At 40.7% G+C, this 18,560-nt stretch overlaps 1 protein-coding gene across 2 annotated transcripts in view; it reads left to right on the plus strand.

Moving 5' to 3' along the window:
- The window catches only part of PSME3 (proteasome activator subunit 3), a 50,205-nt gene extending 32,001 nt beyond the window's left edge, over positions 1-18,204 (plus strand). For both annotated transcript variants that reach the window (XM_063458919.1, XM_063458920.1), the window contains exons 9-11: positions 7,452-7,506; positions 14,585-14,671; positions 16,222-18,204. In XM_063458919.1, the coding sequence (XP_063314989.1) occupies positions 7,452-7,506; positions 14,585-14,671; positions 16,222-16,302 (223 nt within the window). In that variant the 3' untranslated portion in view covers positions 16,303-18,204. The remainder of the gene's footprint in view (positions 1-7,451; positions 7,507-14,584; positions 14,672-16,221) is intronic.
- The last annotated feature ends 356 nt before the right edge of the window (positions 18,205-18,560 follow it).

An 18,560-nucleotide genomic window follows, 5' to 3' on the forward strand; every position in this document is an offset into this window, starting at 1 on the left:
TCAAAGTTCCATCTTAGCTGTGCTTTGGATAATAGGTGTAGTTCCTCCCTTGAAGCAATCAAATGTTTTTTTGTTTCTTTTTTCCCAAGTTTATATTTTAGACTATACATATAACAATTTTAGGATGTGTATTTCTGTCTAGTATGAAACCCAGACTTCCTGATATTAGAAAAACACAGCTTTTTATTTTTACGTTATGTCCAGAGTGAGCATTTCCTTTTCCTAGTTTCTTTTAATAACCTCCACTCACTTTCCCTGGGTCACATCAAATTGATATAATCTTCCAGCATGGCCATGTTTCTTAGATTGGTAATTGAATTGGGAATTGTCAGCCAACTTCAGTGAGTTGGGCTAAAACTAGAATATTCACTTCCAGTTTGTCCTCCTTTAAGAGGTAATTTATATTTTAATCAAACCAGGTTTCTGTATTTTCATGGTTTGATTTTTTTTTTTTTTTTTTTTTTTTTTTTACTTCACCAATTTATTGAAATACCCTGTCTTACACCACAAGGGTCTGCTGCGTAGCCCAGCAGGGCAAAATTATTATAGTTATCACTGGAGAAGCTAGACCAGGCCTATGCTCTAAAATAAGCTCAAATGGCTACTATATATGAGGACAGTTTTATATTTGATTTCTTTGTTTCCATTTTGAAATGAGCTGTACCCACTACAATGGTGCTACAATCAGATCAAACTGACTTTATCAGTTTTCCATTAGTCAGTATGTGCTGTGCACAGAGGCATGGCTTTAGAGCGAGATGTTGGCATCTCAATCACACCTAGAGGAGTTCGGACATTGTGTAAACCAGCAGTTGGTTTGATTTTTATCACACATGTAGGCCATAAATGTTATGCAGTGGAATTGGTAATTCAGCTTCACTTATTATTATTGTGGTATTTTGGGCTGCAAAGGCCTAGAGTGGCCTTTGCAGCCCAAAATACCACACCACGTTCCAAAATACTTCATTTCCAGAGGTGTAGAGTTTGGGATATATATTTTTTTAAATGTATGTGCAATTATGTATGCCTCTATATGTAGGATTTAATTTTTGTTGAATCCTCTATTATAATTTTTTTCTAGTTATAGCACATTCCCTCGGTGCAGATATATCTTGCAGCTTTGCTTGCAGCTTTTTCACATGGCGATATCCAAAGATTAAGCCATGGTGTACTGCAAACATTTTGATATCTGGACTGTAATAAGCTTGCTACGTTAAGTTTTTATAACTCTTAACTCTAAAATTGTGATCTGCACAATTCTTCCAGACTCTAAATGCGTTTTATTCCTACTCATCCTATTTTGTGTGCTTACCTTTGATATTAGGGGGTATTAGTAGGTTTAATTTTTATTTTCCTACGTTTATTCATGGGGTGTTCTTAATATGTTGAAAGTATCTCTACAATGGCTAGTCGTGAGGCTGGCCACGCTAATGGTTTAATTGGTGGTTAATTATTTGTCACGGATAGGGATTTATATCCTTTTTTTTTTTCCTATTTTCTGTTTGGTTTTGGTATGTATTGGGCTATATTACTCACCCTGTAATGATGGCAAATATATATTTTTCATGCATATGTTTGTCCGTATAAGTGACAAAATACACTAAACCATACACCTTAAATGCCACCATTGAATATATGAATAATGAGCAATTACTCTTCTCTATTCTGAAAACTGGAGAGAGTATAATATTCCTCCAAACATTCGGATTTCTGTCTGTATAAGTGGTTTTTATTTCCATTTTATATGCATATTTAACCACTTAAGGACTGAGCCAAATGTACACGTTGTGATCAACACAAAACGTAAACAAAAACTTGAAATTGCGCTATATGTCTATTCAGGCATAATTCACCTCTTCCATATTATGTGCACCCACACTTATTATATATAATTTTATTCAGGGGAAACAGGACTTTCATTTAACATCACATATTTAGGTATAAAACATAATTTAATATGAATAAAATATAAAAAAATGGGACAAAATAAGAATAAAATACAAAAATGTTGGGGCGTGGCTTGGCCCCGAAAGAGAATGGCCGCCTAATCTCTCCGCTCCCGACTGCCCCAAATCACACCTAAACAGCGCAATATGGCCGCACCAAGCAAGCCCAAATGACCCCCCTCCACGGCGAGAACACAAGGAAACAACCCGCACCCCTCAATCAGAAGCTACCTGAACACCCCGGGCGACTTTTTCACGCAGGAGGAGACATCCAACATGGCGCCCTCCTCACCAAGCTCCACGCTATCGGAAGAAGGCCCCAGCACAGGAATCAAAGAGGCTGCCCCACCAACACCAGACTGGTATGCCCTGTATGCGTCCTTGCCCAAGAAGGAGGATTTCCACTCCCTCCTAGAAGAGGTTAAAACCACGCTGCACACGGAGATCTCTGCACTAGGCACCTCCATCACAGCACTGTAAACCCTGCCCTGCAGTCGCAGCCACGAATACACAAGCTAAACAGATACAGGATCTACGCCTACATGTTGAAGACCTGGACAATCGCAGCCGCAGGCACAATATACGGGTAAGAGGCTGCAGGGAAACAGACACCCCAGAAGACGCTAGGGCCATCCTGTTACCACTCTTTAACCGGATTCTTAACAGGCCCAGGGACGCTTGCATTCCCATAGACAGAGCTCACAGGGCCCTGAGGCCAGAACCTCCACCGGGCGCCCCTCCCAGGGATATAATTTGCCACATACCAGACTTCCAACTTAAGGAAGAAATAATGAGGAAAGCCCGAGCGGAGAGATCCTGGAGGCATGAAGGGCAGACGGTCGAACTATACAATGACCTATCCCACCTCACCCTACAGGCCCGAAGAGCGCTACGGCCCGTAACCGCCGCCATGCAGGAGGCTCAAATACGCTACCGCTGGCAATTCCCATTCGCCCTTACTGCCAGACGAGGCGACACTGAAGCCACAATAAGAATGCCACAGGACGTACAGGCCTTCCAAGAGGCCTTAGACCTCCCGCAAGACCCCATCATAGACTGGACCAACTGCCCGGTAAACGAACGCTTCACAGGAAGGCCAACCCGCTGCAACGTCCAGCAAGGTCCAGACGCCGAACTTACCACTCTACAGCAAACGGAACCCGAAGAATAATACCACCAATTTCGCCTGAGCGGTAAACGAGGACTTCACGCAGACATTTTCAACGGGAACACGATGTCCACCCCCCCCTCTTTTTTCTTAAAAACTCTTTTACAATTTTTTTTTTCTTTCTCCTCATGCTGACCCACCGGAGTACGACCAAGCACGACTAGAGGAAGCACAGGCCTAGACAACTACACAATCCGCCCAGGACTCACGTACAACACCGCCATGACCACCAGCAAACCTCTACAGTGCACTCACCAGCCCTCACACAAGCCGCCCGACAAGGGACTGAATTCATCCCCCATACCCGGTGGCAGCATGAACTCTCACCAAGCAAACTCCAACACTGTACGGGAACCCCCCCACCAGCAACCGATAAGAGGGACTGACGCTGATACAGGATGGACTCTCCCAAGATGAAGAAGAAAAACTCTGAAAGCGCAAGAACAAAACTGGGGGCCTCAACCCCTCCAGACAACACTAGCTACACGCACTACATAAGACCACACGCAAGATGACACAAGCCTAAACTCACCACACATGGCACACCCACACTCACACCAGCACGACACCTAGCCACACACTACACGATGGCGATATACTGTACATGCGGACACCAGTGACATTCGCACTATGCTCAATCACAAATGCAATGCTAGAGCCGAGACTCTTACTCCATGCCGCTGCTCTGATATACAAACAGCAGGCTCTGATTGCAAGGTCGAATACCAATTGTACTAGACGCGGTGGGGTCCGCAATGCCTAATTCAAGCCATGACACACTGAAGACGATGCTACTTGTCTGTACTCCTCTGTATAATCTGTGGGTGCTAAACAGTAAAAGCAAACACACAAGAGAGACGCCACGACATATAACTACACATCACATACGGGCGACAAAATAGCGTCGCAGACATCAGGGACACTGGTATTGTACAAGCAAGGCTAAATTAAGCCTATGTCGACGACACAGCCATAGGCCTACACTTTGGTATACAACCGCTAGGTGCTACCCCAACTAAGGGAACAGAAAATGTAACTACTCCGTGACACTGAGACTATTAGCTACCAAAGACGACTGAACACAGCCTGGGGAAACCCTCAGATGACCAAACCATAACCTGACCATGCCAACGACAACCGCCCGCTCCCAACACTGACAGACGAGCTATTCTGCACTGATCACGCACGAACCCTACAGATTAGGCTTTCCCGACAAACCATGCCAACTGACGACCATGGACGACAACAGACTATGCCGGACACACAGACTCATACGTGACTATACGGAAGAATCTTACACTGAGCAATGAACACCCGCCGACACGAAACAGAAGACGTACAACTTACGACGAGACCAAGATGGCATCTAAGTCCCCTACCTTTCCCCCCTTTCCTCTCCTACCTGACTGAGCACCTTGAGACCTCGAGTGACCCACAGGACATAACCTCAGGAAGAATGAGACTGGACGACCCACACACCACAAGGGAATGGTTAAACTGTCAAACTGTACAAACTGCACGAACTGGTTGAGTTAAAATGTTTTTGAATGTTACAAATGTCTTCTTATATAATGTAAATCACTGCGTGTTCATAACCTGCATGATGTTCTCTCCTAAACCCTAACTCACCCTCATCATACGTATTATATGATACAAACCATGGAAGGGACAACACAGAAACCCGCTCACACGCATCTTTGTCAACACACACGGCAGTCCCCTCGATGGGTGCCACACCACCCTACACCTCAAAACTTAGGGGCAGCGGGGGCCGGATGAGGACCAAACGTGACACACCGCCCAGCGAGAAGTCACTAGTGGGCGACCTACCCTCCCACCGGCGCCCCCAACCCCATGGGTACACTGCCAACGACATGTTAGGTGGACAGGGGAGACAACACCCCCAGACTTCCACCTACCAGCGGCATATCACCGGCATATCACCCCTTACTACCGCTACCTCGACGAGTCACCAACACCTATACTCGTTGCCCCACCTCGCGCACTCTACTACCCATCGGGCCCCCCCCCCCTCTCCTACTGAACTTTTCCCCCTTTGCCCTTGCCCACCCCGGCCCACCAACCGTCCCATCCCAGATGAAACCCCCAAAACATGGGCTCGCCCCCCCTGCTCCCTGCACCCTCTACGCGGGCGAACACAAATTGACCACATCAAACTCTACACGAACAACGCAAGGGGCCTCAACACCCCTCACAAACGGGTCAGAGCATTAGGGGAGCTCAGAGCACTAGGAGTGTCGATAGCCTTCTTCCAGGAAACCCACTTCCACGCACCCCAGGCCCCGAAGTTCTCCAACAAATACTACCCCATTGGCCATTACGCGCATAATCCCTGGACTAAATCTAAGGGAGTGGCCATACTATTCTCAGCAGACATCCAGTTCCACCTGGAAGCAGAAGAAAGGGACACGGAAGGCAGATACATCTTCCTCAAAGGGAAGATGGGCAACTCCACACTCGCAAACCTGTACCTCCTGAATAAGGGCCAGAGAACGTTCCTGGCCTCTGCCCTCAGAACCCTGGAAACATTTGGAGAAGGCACAATCGTAATGCGAGGAGACTTCAATGCCCCCCTACACCCCACAATGGACACATCCAAAGGCACGTCCACAATACCAGATCACATTCTAGGAGGAATGAGGACCCTCCATCAACAACACCAATTTGCAGCAATGTCTCACGTGTAGAACAGTACCACCCATGTACAGGTTTCATGGTGTGTTGGGAAGTTACAGGGTCAAATATAGCATGTTACATTTCTCAGTTTTTTCACATTGAAATTTGCCAGATTGGTTACGTTGCCTGAGACTGTACAGTAGCCCAGGAATGAGAATTTCCCCCACGATGGCATACCATTTGCAAAAGTAGACAACCCAAGGTATTGCAAATGGCATAATTCATTATTGCACTATGGAATATTGTGCATTAATGATCTGCCTGCCTGGTAGAGCTGGTATTGTCAATGTCAAAATAGGTTAATTTGATTGTATGGAAGGTCAGAAGGTTTTTTTTTGGTTTTTTTTTTAAGCCTTAATTCTTTTTGGAGCTGGAATCCCCCACACAGGTCAGATGACAGATGGGGTAATGGAATTTGCATTGGTATGTGAAAAGGGTTTTACCATATGGATGGAGCCTGTGAATTAATCAAAGGCTCTGTAAGGTGTGAGAAGTTGCACATAAGTAGCCTGTCTCTTCAGCCATATGACCTCTACCTTTTAATTAATGAGTGGATTTCTTTGATATGTTAATGGCCATTAGCCTTGTTCCAGTATCATATCTAAAAGAAAAAAAACATTAACATTTACCCACATGATAATAATTAAGCCTCATTTCTTTTACATTTGGAATGTGACAAGCCCAAACATGATTGGAAGGAATTGTGATGTCAGACATATTGGGTCGCAAGTACGGTGTGCAAAATATCTATAGAATGGGAAAATAATGACAAATAAGTAGATGCAATTATTATTTCTGTGGCCGGTACATAAGAGAAGATAGAACCAAATGTTTCCATTTGGATTTATATTGGTCTGGAACACAAGGGGGTGGACAATCATTATCTCTATAGATATGTCTTAACTCCACCTCTTGACCAGGTGTGGTAGATATCCAATGATACTGAAATGTCTGTGTACTTGCTTTGGGCCAAAATCTAGTTTTGAGTAAGTCACCATCTTCCGTGCCGGAGACCTACTAGGCAGAAGTTTTACTTTGAAAACCTAAGTGAGTGAGTGTTTAGGACTTCTGTTATTTAATCCCTTTTGTTTTTATCTGTTGTTGGTGTAAATAATTCGTTTTTTCATCTATATTTTTGTTTGCACTGTGACAATTTTTTTTGCTCTTAATAAATATTCCTTTATTAAGTTCTACCTTTGTCTGATTAAGAATCACGTTACCTGAAGAGACTAATTAGTATTTTGCATTTGCTTAGATATTGTGCCAAGTTGTATTTGGTGGGTTTTTATTATTGATTTAGCTGGGGGCAGCCCATTTATAAATAGTTTTGGTGGTGGCAGCGTTAAAATAGTAATAGTTATATTATTATGTTAAAGTGTGGGTGGTGTTAAGTGGGATTCTGTCATTATTTTCCGGTCTAGTGCAGACAAATAGTGAACTTTAACCCTTTCACCACCACAATTACGTCACGCGCACTCTTGAAGTAGGGTGCGTTTGTGACATTACCAGCTACAGTTTTCTACATACATTGACATTTTGATAGGTGAATTCCAATTTCAGAAGGACTACCAAATGACCAAACGTAAGTTTGTACTTGAACTCATATTTATTTTATTTTTTTATTTATTTTTCCATTGCAGATATTACATAACTCGAGCAAAATTGGTGTCTAAAATAGCCAAATATCCCCATGTGGTGAGTAACCATGTGTAAATGCTCATGTGTCATATTGTAAGGCTGTTTATATACTGATTTTTCTATGCATTGCTGTACATTTGTCTGTTTCATTAAAATGTTTGTTTTTGGTTTTGAGTACCATGCCTGTTTTTGCATTAAAGTAAATGATCACATTTGAACAACTGAAGAAAGTGTTAATTTGTTTCTTAATTAGATACAAAGATTCTCTTGGTTATTTTTTTATTCAGTTATTAAGGGGTGAATTTGTGAACTTGTCCCAATTGGGTTTTTTTTCACATCTGTGTATCTTAATAGAACATTTTGTTATCACCTTAATTTTATAAATATGTACATGCGAGGTCTCCATACAATTATATTCAGAAATCCCCACATCTACCCTGGGAGTCCCTCAATCATGGCTCCCTACCTAACATTGTTATAATCCATGCTCTTCTTACTCAATAAACATGCAGAAAATATAGTGAAGTGTTTTTTTATTATAATAAGTGATGCAAAAATTGAAAATGGAGTCCAGTCACCCTTTTGCCTTTTTGTTCTTCTCACTCTCACGGTGATAGCCCTCATGTTTTACTACTTTATGACTCATTTTTAGAACAGATGATTTTGATACATTTCTCCCAATGCTGGATTGTAACATCAATTGCTAGATCTTTAATATACATTTTAAAAGAAAGTGTATTACCAGCTGAAGCATTGTATGAAAAATGACATTAATGGGTTACTCCAACCATCATAACCACTCCATTATAGTTGTTTTGATACTTGGATCCTACAGGGTTCTTTATTTCCTTAGTACTCAGATTTGACGTCTGGCTTCTGCAGAGCTGCAGAAGCCATGGTAGATCCTGATTTTCATTGAATGGCAGAGAACGTGAGCGGATCCCTCTCAGCCAATCAATGAGCGCCTGTTCTTCAAAATTTGAACAGAATTTGCATTAGTCAGTCTGGAAATCATTTGCCCATTTAATGTTGTTGTTTGGCACATGTTAAACGGAACAATGTATTGAAACACAAATTTACATTTTCCAGGCTATGGGCCTCATCCAGCATTCACAGTGTCACAGCAATGTAGCTGTCACATGTTGAAATGATTTGGAGAATGAATAACTTCATATATCTTAATTTTCTTTGCATATCATGATCATTAATAGAGCACTCTAATGTTAAAGCATATGTTCAGTGGCATCATGCTACTGCCTGAAAACCAATAGACATGGTTTTTGGACAAATATAAACATTGATATGTCTCAGTAAGAGCAATGTTTTAAATTGTCCAAGAAAGTGGACAGCCTCTGTGCTCCAAACAAAACCATGACTAAAGATGTGGTTTTGTTGCTTACTGTCCTTTTTAATGGTTGCTAGGCTTAAAATCACCACAGGGTCTCATAAACCCTTACGCAGCCATAGACTTATGCACTAACACATTTATGCTTTCCTTGTCTGTGTAAACTCAGCTGCTGGGAATACTCAAAGAAGTCACACCAGTTCAGATGGATTATCAATAAGCATTAAAAAATGTAATGCGTCGTACATCATATCTATAAAACACAGTTTGTCTAGGGGTGTATTCATCAACGGAAAAAGTAACCAATCATAGGAGTATTAGAACAAGAAGTATCATTTTTCATATAACATTACGTATTGCTGTTAGTATTCTGTTAACTGATGCACATGACAGTCTTTGCTTTAGGAACCCAATTAAAGATTGCATGTGCTTAGAAAGAATGTTCTTTTTCTTCAAGTGCAGGATGTTTATAAAAAATAGTGATAACTGGTGTCAGGCACACAAGCACAAGAAGAGAAAAATACTGTATGTATAAAAAAAAAATGCAAGGTTAACCCTTCCAAAGAATGAGTATTTTGTATTATAATCAGGGCTACTGACCATTCAGTCTTTCATGCCATGTATACAGTATATACTTTTAACTAGTAATAAGAAATACAGACGTAGAAAGCAGGACATAAGACTGACACCCTGTAATATAAAATAAATATATATATGTATATGTGTGTGTGTTCCTATATATGCGCAGAACCCTCAAACTACCACCCAGGAGCGGTGAGAAAACTGTCATTTTACTCACCGTAAATTCATTTTTCCTTAATATGGTGGCAGTACAATAGGGATGTACTCTTCCCTCGGGACAAGCATCTGAAATAAATAATTAACATAAAAAGTTCCTCCCCTTACCAGGTACAAGAGACCAAACCAGCCTGTGACCTCAGTACGTACCAAGAACACCTCAGTGAATCCATAGAACACCCAAAAAATTTATATATGTATATATACATAAAGGGAGGGATTGATGTACTGCCACCATATTAAGGAAAAATGAATTTACGGTGAGTAAAATTACAGTTTTTCCTGACATGGTGGCAGTACAATTGGGATATATCGAGATCCCAGAGTAAGGGTGGGAATTTAGGCAATAACAGCTTGTAACACCTTGTGCCCAAAATCAGCATCAGAGGCAGAGAATACGTCTAGCCCGTAATGTTTGACAAAAGTGTTGAAAGAAGACCAGGTAGCCCGCCTTGCATATATCTTCCAGAGAGGCACACTCTTTTTCGGCCCAAGAGGCAGCCATGGCTCTAGTAGAATGTGATTCGAGGTAGAATAAGCCAATTTAATAGTATCCACCAGACATCTTGCCAAAGTGGCCTTGTAGGCAACTTGGCCTTTAAATTTTCCAAAGAAATTCACAAATAGATGATCAGTCATCATATACGCAGAGGAGCGGTCCAAGTAGTTTTTCAGAGACCTACCAACATCTAGTTGGCTCCAATCAAATTCCCAATCTGGCATAGATGGACCATTAACCCCTTAAGGACACATGACATGTGTGACATGTCATGATTCCCTTTTATACCAGAAGTTTGGTCCTTAAGGGGTTAAAGAAAGGAAGAAAAATAGGTTGGTTGATAACCTTGGAGGAGATGACTTTCGGAAGAAAGGAAAGATTAGGGTACATAACCACTTTATCCGGAAGAAATGTTGTAAAGTCAGGAGAGGAAGAAAGGGCATGGAGTTCCACTATCCTCTTAGCCGAAGTAATGGTCATCAAAAACACGGTCTTCAGGGACAGATTCTTCAATGAAGCTTCTTCCAAAGTGTAACGGATCGCCTGGCACCCCGACTGGTTACCTCCGTTAAAGGATGCTCCTAGCGTTTCCTGAGGACTCCAAGCACTCTGGCAGACACCACAATCACCGAACCGAAGAAGCATATAAATCCTCTCAAGCATATGAATGCTGTAGACAGTTGAATAGGAAACCATTTGAATAGGTTTACACTCCTAGCAGTCAAACTGGAACAGCATACAATAAATCCTCCCCCAAGAATGAGACAACACTTCACTTTGAGGGTTAAAACAGGAACTCCGGTTTAATGGCAGGTACTCCGCTTTTATGCAGTGCTCCCCTGCAAGGGAGACGCCCACAGACAATTAGGCATTAACCAATCAACTATCGGTTACATCCCACATATTCCCTCCCCTCTGCTTGGGAGATAATTGAGTTTCTCACTGCATCTCCTCAATTATCTCCAAGCTAAAACTTATATATTTTTATACATTTTTATAACTTTAAAACTATAATTCAATCTTAATAAAAAAAAAAACACATTATTAATCAGCACACTTGAAATATGAACATACTCAAAAATCATGCAAATCCTTCCATTAGTTCAAAAGGTAGTCGGAAGTCCTTTGTGACCGACCACAGGCACATTTCCATGCGCAAAACAGTTCCACAGATTCAGGCTGTGCGGTCGGTCTATTTCTGCCCTGAAAATAACAAAGTCCCATCCGAAGGCGGCGTTCGAATCGTCGAACGCACTTCGACTTCTGTCGAAGTGTCGAAGTGAAACCGGGGTTGTTTCCGTTGTTATATTGTCTACCAGAGGTCTATTTTACACCCAGAAATGACAAAGTCCCGTTCGAACGTGTGTTCGAATCTTCGAACGGGACTTAGTCTCCAGCCGCAGTGTCGAAGGGTAGGTGAAGGTACAGCTCACCGCGTTCGACTGGATTAAAATGGCCGCCGCCACGTGTTCGACTGTAATGGCGGCTACTTCGACGACTTCGACTGCATCCGAAGTGACCATTTAAAAGTTGTAATACTGCTCCACAGTATTTAAAGGGCCAAGAACAGCATATAAACATCCATTGTGCCCAAATACCCTTCTTACAGGGTTGATACACCCCAGGGCCATAGTCGCAGGGCAGGAGGCTAGCAACCAGGCTTCTCCAGTTCACAGTGGCGAGGTTCGTTCCACCACACAAGGGTTTGAAAGGCTGAGTACACAGAGATCTCAAAACTAAAGACAAATCCCAAGAGGGAAAACAAATTTTCTTTTGAGGATTTACGAGTCTTACAGCTTTAAAAAATCTCCTAATGAGAGGATTAGAAGCCCAATTTTTTTTACCAAAAAATGACTGAGAGCGGAAACTTGGACTTTGAGGGTAGACAGACTAAAACCTTGAGCAAGACCATCTTGCAAAAAATGAAGGATAGTATCAGTAGAAGGAGAGGATCCTATGCAACGATGAGATATGCACCAGTGAAGTGGTAGAATTTAACAGTAACTGAAACCTCTCTTCTTTAATGCCCCTATCATGCAGAATTAGCCGTGCAGCAGCCAAGCTGTCAACCTGAACATGTTCAATAACTACTGGAATTCCCTCGTTTTCCAGAAGATCCGGTGTTACCAGGAGAATCCATTACTTTAAAGCCATCTTCTTTAAAAGAGAACCAGCTGCGGTTTTGCCAGTACGGTATTATGGCCAGAATGTGAGCTTGATCTGATGTTACCTTTTGCAGAATCCTTGGGACAAGGCTTACTGGGGGAAAATGTAAGCAAGGGGAAACTCCCACCGGATTGAAAGACCATCCATTACCAGCGGCCTGTCTGCCTTGAAGAGGGAGGCAAACGCTCTTACTTTTGACTGGAAGACCGAATATCTTCACCAGATGAGCGAAAATTTCTGGATTGAGAGACCACTCGTTCTGGGACCATTTTGATCTGCTTAAATCGTCCTCTACCACGTTGTCTACCCCTCGAATGTGAATCTAGATGACTTTGAGCCCAGGACATAATCCGTGAGCAAAGGAAATAAATTTTTTCCTCTAGCTACCAAGAGTTTTTCTTTTGTATGATCTGATATACTCATTAATGCATCCAAGTCTTCTTCCTTCTTTGACCATTGGACAAGAATTTCCCACTGTAAGGGCCTTGATTCTGCTCTGGCCCATTTTACTGCCGGGATTGTAGAGGTCAGAGGACCTAATACCTGCATGGCTTTCCTCACTGAACATTCTGACATCCGAAGAAGGTTTTTTATTAAAATCTTTCTTTTTTCTCTTGTCAGATTTTTTTCACTCGACAGTGTCTGACTTGATCAAAAACCCTAGAAACCGGATAGACCTTGTAAGGGTAAGGTGTGATTTTTCTAGGTTGATAATCCAACCATGTTCTTCCAGGATTTCTAGTGTATAGGCCACATCTGATTCTAGAGCGCCCCTTGAGTCTGCCTTTATTAACCAGTCGTCCAATATTTGTAGAAACAAATAAAAATATAGAGAGTTTTAAAGATTAGAGACCTAAAGAATCTTTACCTCTAAAACCTCTAACCCGTGGGGTGGGGGGGGGGGCTGGTGACACGGGAGACCTTCACTGCAGAGCTCCATACTGACAGTAAGATCTGCACGGCATAAATAGGCAGATATGTTTAAAATCTGGCGCCATTTCGGGGAGTTCAGACCGCGCATGCGCATAGCGTGGTCGGAACTCCGGGTTATGCGCATGCGTCTCGGACGGGCAGTGATTTGCTGCCATAAGGGACCGCCTCTCGGCATAAAGCAGGCTTACCATACATGCTCCGTAATCCTGCAGGATGCTTGCTGGCTATTCAGCTCTCCACCCAGGAGGCTATCAGACTGGATCCCCCGGCAGCAACCCATGTGCCTCACCATTTCATTCCAGATGCCGTCCGTTCCTGTTGGAACAAGAAAGAGAGAACTGAGGTCCCAGGGCAGGTTTGGTCTCTTATACCTGGTAAGGGGAAGGAACTTTTTATGTTAATTATTTATTTCAGATGCTTGTCCCGAGGGAAGAGTTCATCTCTATTGTACTGCCACTAAATGTCAGGAAAAATAAATTTTTGAATTTTGGTGTTTGTATGTATATATATATATATGTATGTATGTATGTATGTATGTATGTATGTATGTATGTATGTATGTATGTATGTATGTATGTATGTATGTATGTATGTATGTATGTATGTATGTATGTATGTATGTATGTATGTATGTATGTATGTATGTATGTATGTATGTATGTATGTATGTATGTATGTATGTATGTATGTATGTATGTATGTATGTATGTATGTATGTCTAGGGGAATATTCACTAAGCATTACATAGGTAAAACAATATATTTTCCATTAATGGTTGAATACATCTTCTGTATTTTTTTTTTTTTTTTTTTGTCAATCTTTATTTTTATTGAGGCATATGATGGTTCAGTACAGAAAATAAAGTGATGGGTTAATGCATGTAAAACATATAGTTTGCATAAGTGTACACAGTAGTTGCATGTATTCCCAAGAGTAGCAGCCTCTTTTTTTTTTTTTGAAAGTTTAACAGTAGAGTTATCCGTACAGGTTACACCGATTATATAAACACGCTGGGAAATAAATATATAAACACGCTGGAAAATAATAAGTTGCGTCACATTTACATGGTTTCATGCTAGGTTAATTAGGCATTGAACTTATTTTTAATTGTGTTTAATGGTTGAACATAAAGTCTCTAGTCTTTGTGCATGCAATCACACCTTTGTCGTGTATCTTTGGGAGCCTTGGCAAGAGAGGCTTGGCTAAACCAAATATACAAATATAGGTTTGAATTCCTAATGCTATAATGTTCCTTTAATTCACTGATTGATTTTGGTATATACCTTATGCTTCTCTACCCCTTTAGGATTGAGGACTTGTTAGGACTGCCAATAGATATGATTAACCCTGGGATACAATTTTGTAATTTTCTAAAACCATTTCTGTTGTTACAGGAAGACTATCGGCGTACAGTGACAGAAATAGATGAAAAGGAGTATATCAGCTTACGGCTAATTATATCAGAGCTGAGGAATCAATACGTGAGTTAAAAAAAAAATCCTCACAAAATTATTTTCCCTTAACATTGTAGCATGGTAACAGATCTGGATGATTGCAGTCCACACTTGCAGAGAAAATAACAAAACAAAAAATCCAAAGTTTAATAGCTATACCCCCAATGAACACATTGTATGCATGTATTCATGGGGAGTATAGTCTAAAAGGGACCACAAAAGCTGCAGTTATTATGTCTGCAGCCTTTGTAAGTACACCCCTTTTTGCCCTGGATGTTGGGAAATAACCAACAGAGGTTTCTCATTGAGATGCCTCTGACTTGGTGCACCTGAGGAGCTGGTCAAGGAGGGGGGTGGTGGTGTGATGTAAGTCCAAAGCCATATCATTGGTAATGAAAGACTAGCTAAGCAGCTGTTTGCATAGCCCCTAAATCACCTTAGATTAATCTGCCAAGCCACTACCAGTGAGCAGAATTGCTAAGCGTAAATAAAAATCCCAGAATCTTATGCAGTAGTGTAAACCTAAACTTTTAGTGCACAAGGTCAAGTATCAAAAGATATCCGTGCATAGGATTATGAATGCGCAAATTACACCCTAAATGGTAGTGATTTAGGGATAACCACACTCGAGAAGGATTTGGGAATTGTTCTAGTCAACAAATTAGGCAGCAATATGCAATGTCAGTCTGCAGTTGCTAAGGCATATAAGGTTTTCGCTAGTAAGACCACACCATGAATATGAAAGATATTATGGCACTAGAAAAAGTGCAGAGACGAGCTACAAAATTGATAAAAGAAATTGAGTATTTTAGTTGAGAAGAAAGGTTAAAAAATGTAAATCTGTTTAGTTTGGAAAAACGGCGCCTCAGAGGGGACATGATAACATTATACAAATAATGGGGCCAGTACAATCCATTATCTGGAAATCTATTCATAAGCATGGGGTACAAGGTCACACATTTAGGCTGGAAGTAAGGAGATTTAATCTAAGGCAAAGAAAAGTTGTTGTTTTTTTACAGTAAGAACTTTTATAAGGATATGGAATTATTTGCCTGAAGAGGTGATTTTGTCAGTCCATACAGATGTTAAAACAACAATTGGATAAATACTTGGAAAAACATAGCATACAGGGATATATAATTTCTAATTAGTGTGGTAATAGCTGCTTGATCCAAGGAGATCTGACTGCCATTTTGGGGTCAAGAAGGATTTTTTTCCTAGTTTGTTGCAAAATTGGAAGCGCTTCAGACTGGGTTTTTTGCCTTCTTTTGGATCACCAGCAAAAACATGTGAGGAAGGCTGAACTTGTCTCTTTTCAGCTGTGTAATGGTGCCTTAGCACTCTATGCACGTTTCACATAATGGTCATGAGGAGTGGAACAGACCATCTTGAACATTCACAGCCATGGCCTATTCCCCCAAGCTTATCCTGGATGTGTGGCATAACTAAAAGGCACCTATCAACATACAGACTACTCACGATGTGTTAGTAAAATAGCATCCATTAACCCTTCACAATCTCTGTTTACACACAAACAAGAACATGTAATCGACCATTTACCATTTCTTATTTTTCAGGTCACATTACATGATATGATTCTTAAAAACATTGAGAAAATCAAGAGACCTCGAAGCAGCAATGCTGAAACCCTCTATTAACCATCCTGAAGCATTCCTGCATTTTTCAGTGTTCTTCAGTGTATTTTTTTTTCTTTTTTTTCTCGAACTTAAAAGGAATACAAGACCGTCATTGCCTTGATTGAGCTACAGACATTCTCTTACCAGAAAGGGAAGGAAGGGGAAAAGGAGACTGCAAAATATTCTTGTTTTTAATGTTTTTTTTTTTTCAACTCCTTATGGATTTTTCTGATCAATCTGTGTTGGAAGCAGCTCCTGACAACAAAGTTGTTAATTAGTGTTTTTAGTTATATAGTACTCGAGGCATGAACCGCATGTCCTACAAAAAGGAGCAAAATGTATTTGTGTTACTACCCCCATTTTTCACAAAATGTTAATTCTATCAGCAAGATACCTGCTCACTTACAGGCCATCTTAATGATCAAATGTACTTTTTAAAAATATTTGCTGGTTGATGATATAGACACATCTAAGACACATCAAAATCATATACAGACTGCTCATTCAGTGTGGACTACCGAATGTTTAACTGTTGACATTAGTCCTTTGATATGTAGATATGATCTGTAAATGCACACATTTTTCTATATGTATCTACAGTAGGTCAATGATTAGCCACCAGTTTCAGGAGACTAGTTAGACTGGCTAAGTATAATCAATTTTGCTGAATTGTCAATCAATCCAATATGGTGGAAAATCTCACAGGGTAGTCCATCTTTTTTGTTTAACTTACAAGGTTTTAGGTGCACATTTAGCCTACAGGTTGATATTCTGCTGTTTGTTTGTTTTTTATTTGTTTTTTATTTTCTAGTTAATCACTCGTAAAGATTTATGGTCTTGAGATGTGCATATAATCTACAATCTATTGTGCGTTTTTTTTTTTTTTCCTAGTAAGGCAAGCTTTATGCCAGGCTTCCCATTCTCGCACTGCTGTGCTTGATTAAACAGGGCTTTGCATTCTTAGTCTTGCACCTTCCCCCCCGGTAAAGTGGCAATCCATTTTGCAAGAGTTTGCTTCTTACCTTGGTCCCACTGAGTTTGTAGTCTCCTAACACCCGGCATGGTCGCATCCAACTTTTGCAGAGAATCATCTTGGTGCTCTCGGTTAATAATTGAAGCTTTGTCCATGGAATATGCACAGACTTGACACTAGCCAGACCAGAACTTTTATTCTAGGTTGGCTAATGTTGCTGCCTAAAGTGGAGTTGCACCGATGGCAGCAGCATTAAATATCATGCTGAAATACTGCACATGGAGTGGTCATGGTGCTTGGAGAGTTGCCCTATAGCAGTTTTGATAGTGCAGTTTAACTAGCAGAGTACAGTGCTTTAGCTGGCTGATCATAATAAAACATAGTCTTCAACAACTGGAGTGACATCACTACTCCCATCTGATTTGACTACTCAAGAATCTATTCTTTAAACAGTGAATTTCAACCAAATGGTAGGTGATTGCAGTTCAGCTGTAACATGGTGACTGTTTTAACCAAGTTAAATGTATTATTATTCACAAAAGTTTGTAAATTTATATGGGTGCTCTCCGATTTGTCTCTGAAATAAACCAAATCTTAGTTTTCATTGTAAAGAGGGGGAAGTCTGCTCAGTCTGTGCAGCAGGCACTGGGCAGCTTTGTAAGCTGACCGTACCTGATCCTCCTGAGATCATATCTGTATAGACTATCTGATGTAGTGTGTCCTTCCCAACAGTGTAATATATTTCTTTTGTCATGGAGAAAGAGGTGCACATTTGTTTTATAGAGACATACAGGTTATAACATAATTATTATATTTGGCTACTGTGTTATTGAAGTTTAGAATTGCTTTAAGTTGCAGGGCAGTTTCATTACTCTCTACCCTTAAAACACTTCTCTTTCCTTAGCAGTCAGCTGTTGTGCAGTTGAGCTGTTCTTTTGTCTTTTTTTTTTTTTTTTCACACTAAGATACATTTTAAAATAGTAGAGATTCATTCAACTATTCATAAATTCAGTGATCCTGAACCAAATGCAGGATTATTGATCCAAATTAATGCAGATTTGTAAAAAATAAATAAATTTGAATTCGGCATTTAGTGTAAAAACCCGCTAAGTGCCTGCTAAATATGGACACTTGATTAGTATTAAACCATTAATACTTATTTAATGTTGCATGTAAGGATAGCATCAGACGTTATACCACTCCAAATAGATATTTCATATTTTTGTCCCTTTCTTTTCCCATTTTATAAGGTTTGCCCTCCTTTCTCTCTGATAAAACCAGCATCAACATACTTGTAAGAGAGCAT

Source organism: Pelobates fuscus, chromosome 6, assembly GCF_036172605.1.
Source record: "Pelobates fuscus isolate aPelFus1 chromosome 6, aPelFus1.pri, whole genome shotgun sequence".
Classification (NCBI taxonomy): domain Eukaryota; kingdom Metazoa; phylum Chordata; class Amphibia; order Anura; family Pelobatidae; genus Pelobates; species Pelobates fuscus.